The sequence below is a fragment of the Glycine soja genome, chromosome 18 (genome assembly GCF_004193775.1).
Source record: "Glycine soja cultivar W05 chromosome 18, ASM419377v2, whole genome shotgun sequence".
NCBI lineage: Eukaryota > Viridiplantae > Streptophyta > Magnoliopsida > Fabales > Fabaceae > Glycine > Glycine soja.
Genome location: NC_041019.1, coordinates 43,018,987 through 43,024,712, shown reverse-complemented (window position 1 = coordinate 43,024,712; position 5,726 = coordinate 43,018,987). Strand labels below are relative to the sequence as shown.

At 33.9% G+C, this 5,726-nt stretch overlaps 1 protein-coding gene across 1 annotated transcript; it reads left to right on the top strand.

Moving 5' to 3' along the window:
- The first annotated feature begins 2,369 nt into the window (after positions 1-2,369).
- LOC114397276 (serine/threonine-protein phosphatase 7 long form homolog) lies at positions 2,370-3,257 on the top strand. The gene is made up of 2 exons (XM_028359361.1): positions 2,370-3,114; positions 3,229-3,257. Exons 1-2 carry the CDS (start codon positions 2,370-2,372, stop codon positions 3,255-3,257), a joined length of 774 nt encoding a protein of 257 aa, XP_028215162.1.
- Positions 3,258-5,726: the final 2,469 nt, after the last annotated feature.

The window sequence follows — 5,726 nt, the reverse complement described above, 5'->3', positions numbered from 1 at the left end:
AAAAGTATTTGTTCAATCCCAGGTTTGGAGGAAAAGAACTAAAAAAAAAGGAGAATTGTTGCTTAAAGTTCGGTGGGAGCACCATAAGTAGCTTTGTATGTCCAGTAACATGTGCTTTTGGGGGTGAAGCTTGGAGAGATTTTTTGAAAGAATGCAAGGACATTACCCATAAAGGCTTAGAGAATAATAGGGTGAAACTTGGAGAGACTTTTTTGAAAAAAAAAATACTTGAATAAAGTTTGCATAACATAGAGTATATTGATTGTAGGAGCTTGTGGAGGCTTCAAGAAAGAAAGAATGTTGCCAAGTATTTAGTCTTAATGGAACGCCTACAGGTATAGGTACTAGATACAATATTATTCAATTTGATATTTTAATTTTAAGAAAATAATACAATATTATCCTTGTGTTTAATTTCATTAACATTGTTATTGCCAATTTGAACAAAAAAAATGATATTAAATATTTTAAAAAAATTAGAAGATCAAATTAAATATTTCAAAAACATAAGACTAGAGCTAACAAAATAAATTATGTCTATCAGATCATGTTGAGTTGGATTGAGAAAATATTGATCCAAATAAAATTAGGTTTATTTGGGTTGGCCCGATAAGTCTATTAGGTCATACTAGACACAAGAAGACAATTTTCCCTGTTTGGGGTTCTTTTAGAAAGAAATTCCCAAAGTAAGGCTGTTCTGGAGATATTTCCAAGGGGGTGCTTTTTTTGCACGTACCCTGCATGGGAAGCGCCAGCAGAACTGGCGACTTCATGCATGTGCGACAAGTGTCAAGTGCTGGAGGAAAGCGCAAACCTCATTGGCGATTTCACGTTTGAATTGCAACACGTCATTCCCGTTAGCGCTTTGACTGGTGTTGTCCCGTCAAGCAGCAGCAGCAGCAGTGCAGGGCTAGGCCATAGGTGCAGGGAAACGCCATTCCCATTGGCGCTTCCTGCCTCCTGAAGGCGCTGGTGCCATTGGCGCCTCGTGCTTCTTCGTTTATAAAATCCGTTTGGCCTTCAAATTTTAGCCTGCGTTTCCGAGTTTGCAGAGTGATATTGTGTGAAGAGAGAGTGCTTGGTTGGTGTTGTTTGCTTGTGTTCTTCCATTTTCGTAAAAAAATTGTAAGTTATATATTGAATCTTTTGTATATTTTTATTTATATAGATGTTTATATTATGATAATATAATGGTTTTAGGTAGTGTAAGATAATAATTTTGTATAGTTTAGGTAGTGTAAGATAATAGTTTAGGTAGTGTAAGATAATAATTTTGTATAGTTTAGATAGTGTAAGATAATAATAATTTTGTATAATTTAGGTAGGTAGTGTAAGATAATAATAATAATTTTGTATAGTTTAGGTAGTATAAGATAATAATTTTGTATAGTTTAGGTAGGTAGTGTAAGATAATAATAATAATTTTGTATAGTTTAGGTAGTGTAAGATAATAATTTTGTATAGTTTAGTTTGAATTCTTAAATGTTATAGGATATAATAAATTTAGTTTAAATTTTTTATATGATAAATTAGGAATAATTTTTTATATGATAAATTAGGAATAATTTTATATGATAGATTAAGTTTAGTTGAAATTTTTTATATAGGTTTAGGTATCATAATTTAATAATTTTAGATTCGGAATAATTTTAGGTACCATAACTTATTAAGTTTAGATTAGCTTTAGTTTAAATTTTGTATATGGTAGATTACATTTAATTTAAATATTTGATGATAGATTAGAAATAATTTTATGTATTGTAAATTATTAATTAAAAAATAGGTTTGAATTAAATTTTTTATATTATGTTAATTTTAATTTTAATTATGATTAGTTTTATATGTTATGTTTAAATTAGAATAATTTTAGGTATTTTAAATTATTGATGTTGTATGTTAAATTATTTTTCTCGTAATTATTTGAAGTCATTAATTTTGTATATATTTGTTATGATAGATTAAGAATAATTTTATGTAGTGTAAATTAGTAATTTTAAATTAGGTTAGAATTAAATTTTTTATATTACGTTACTTTTAGTTATTATTATTAGTTTCATATTTTATGTTTAAATTAGAATAGTTTTACGTATTTTAAATTATTGATTTTGTATGTTAAATTATTTTACGCGTAATTATTTGTAGTCATTAATTTATATATTTAAATTTATATTTGTTTGTAATTTAATTTATTTATAGAATATATATGAATTAAGTTATTTGTATAATATATTTTGTTATTGACATTTTAAAAATATAATTTCTTATTTATTTTAATTAATTTTTTGTAAATATACTTAATTTGTGTATGTATAATTAATGTATAAATTTTATTGTCAATTAATTGTATTATATTTTATTTTGTAGGCACAATGGCTTCTTCGTCGTCATGCTCATCAAGTATACAAACTAGGTTTGGTCCAATTGATAGTGACGTGTTGTGGATGCAACCCAAGCATGTTTCAGAACATGTTTGGAATGGGGGACCAGACAGAAAACTACACATCAGACGAGCAGTCCCGACGTATCAAGGTGAAGAACAAATACCGGAGGAAATTGTTCCTTTGCTTCGGCAATGTGGGTTTTATTGGATCATGAGGATGGGATACCTAAAGATAAATGTGGCCTTAATTAGTGCGTTCATTGAAAGATGGAGGCCCGAAACCCACACGTTTCACCTGAGATGCGGAGAGGCTACCATTACTCTCCAAGATGTGTCAGTTTTACTAGGTCTGCGTACTGACGGGGCACCATTAATTGGTTCAACTAATCTTGTTTGGGCCGACTTGTGTGAAGAATTATTAGGAGTCAGACCACAGGAAGGGGAAATTGAAGGCAGTGTCGTCAAATTAAGTTGGTTGGCTCACCATTTTTCTCACATAAATATTGATGAGGGTAACGTTGAGCAATTACAAAGGTTTACCCGTGCGTGGATCCTTCGATTCATTGGAGGTGTCCTCTTTGTTAACAAAAGTAGTAGTAGAGTTTCCTTAAAGTACCTACAATTTCTACGTGACTTTGAACAGTGCAGCACATATGCGTGGAGACCTGCCGTGCTTGCGTATTTATATAGAGAGATGTGCAGCGCCACCGATTACAAAGTTAAATCAATTGGAGGTATGTGCTTAGGGTTTAAATGTTTGGGTTAGGGTTAGAGATTAGGGGTTTTACTCTTTGGGGTTGGGATAGGGTTATAGCTTATGTGTTTGGGGTTTACTGTGTTGGGCTTAGGGTTTAGGTGGGTTGGGGTTGGAGCTTAGTGTGTTGGGCTTAGGGTTAGGTTTGAGGATTAGGGTTGAGTGTTAAGGTGTATGGATGTGTTTTTAAGTAACGAATTCATTCAAACCCACAAATAGCTAATGCACACAAACCAAAATAAGTAATGTTTTAAACTAACAAATGTATTCAACCCCACAAATTCAATACATTGAAGAGAACTTAAACAAATACAAGTCACTCGGCTAACATACATAAATCAATGATTTGAACAACTCCCACGCTCAGATTGCATTGGACAGCGACGCCTGTTATGCCCTTCGGCTCCACATCTACTGCATTTTATTCGGTGCTCAGACGGTTCGACCCAATCCATCCCATTCCTTATCCTTGTTGATTTTGGCCGACCTTTCGCATGAATTGTGGTTGGGTCAGGGATAAGTGTCCATGCATCATTAGAAAGAGGAATAGCCGCTTCATTCCCAAGAGGCCACCATTGTGCGGAGTAAGCTTTTAAGATGTGCTCATTTGTATAAACAACATCTATATATTGGTAGTAGTTCAGGCTCACGTAACCACAAGCTGCAATAATATGTGAACATGGATAGTGAAGGGCAGAATACCTTCTGCATTGACAATAATGACTGTTCAAGTTAACTGCCCACTTTTGTCCGCCACGTTGCGTAATAGGATTGAAGGTCTCCTCTACTTCAAACCTTGTGGAGTGGATGTCATACACGCGAACGATGTGCGAACAAGCTTGGTCTTGATTTTTTCTAAGTTCTTTAACAAGCTTTGAACAATATACTTGGCCTTCATTTAACTGTCTCTGGGCTTGGCGGCCACGCTCAACAAAGTACTTTCGACACCTACTGTATGTTGATTTGACCAAGGCTGTTATGGGAATGTTGCGACAATCCTTCAAAACCTTATTGATACATTCTGAGAGGTTGGTTGTCATGTGTCCATATCGACGTCCTTCTCTATCATAAGCCATAGTCCATTTTTCCTTTGAAATGCGATCAATCCATGTTGCTATGGCTGGACTTAGTTCACGAAAATTTTCTAAATTTTGATAAAAAAATGTGCTTGCAAGGAGTGTAGGCTGCATAAAATTAGTTATCAATAACAATTTTAAGTATATAAGGAAGTTAAATAAACGTGACCATTAAATATGAAATCTTACCCAACTTTTGCAACATTTCTTTTTGTTTGGCATTATTGAATTTTTGATTGAAGTTGCTTGCTATGTGTCGCACGCAATAGACATGATAACCGTGGGGAGGTTGCCAACCAAGTGCTTCATTAGCGACAGCGGACTTTATACTCGCGTGTCGATCAGAAATGAGACAAATACCATTTTTATCAGTGACGTGTTCACGCAAGTGTGCCAAAAACCATGACCACGCTGTCAACGTCTCATGTTCAACCATCGTGAATGCTAGAGGAAGGACGCCACCATTTCCATCTTGTGATGTGGCCATTAAGAGGGTCCCACGGTATTTGCCGTACAAATGTGTGCCGTCAACTTGTATGATTGGCTTACAGTACTTGAAAGCTTCTTTACATTGCCCAAAAGTCCAAAAAACTCTATGAAATTGACGGTGTTCGCGACTAATCATATTCCCAATGATAAAATCATCATGTAGTACTTGAAAATATGATCCAGGAGAATGATTTTGCATGTGTGTTAGCCACGACGAAAGTTTCGGATATGACTCATCCCAATCGCCATATTCAATTGCAATGACTTTCTGTTTCACCAACCAAGCTTTTTTGTACGACACCTTGTACGCAAATTCACTGTTAATCCTCTCTTGAATCAAAGAAATTTTTATTGATGGATCTTCTCTGATCATGCCTGTGAATAACATAACAAAATTTAAATGATAATTAACAAAAAATGAACATAATATGAACATAAAATACGTACCTACTACACAAGTGACAATTAAATATGAATCAAGTTTCTCGTGATCTTGTGTCATGGTCATATTCAGACATGTGTGTGGTCCACCCCATTGTGTGACTTTCCACGTATCTGTTTTTTTAGATATAATTGCCCTCATATAGAAAGGGCAAGGACACTCTGCATTTTTATTCACACAACAAACCACATACTTGTTCGTTTTGCTTTCAACAACTTTGAAGTTTTGATGCACCTTCATAACATATTGTTTCACTGCATTTTTAACCGCATCTTTACTATCAAATTCCATGCCAACATATAATTCTTGGCCAACATTAAAGGTTGACGACATCTCCAAACCGCAAATGTCCTCCTCATCAGGATAACTCCAGTTGATATTGTTATAATGTGAGACATCATTCCAAAATGGATTTTCAATTCGTTGTGCACCTAACAGTTCAAAATAAAATAAAAAATCAAATAATACTTATTTAACATTAAATACAATTGTCATCAAATAATAAATGTATTGTCTAATTTTTCATACAACAAATTATACCTTCTGCTGGGTGAACAATTCTTACTGGTTGAGGAATGTTTGTGA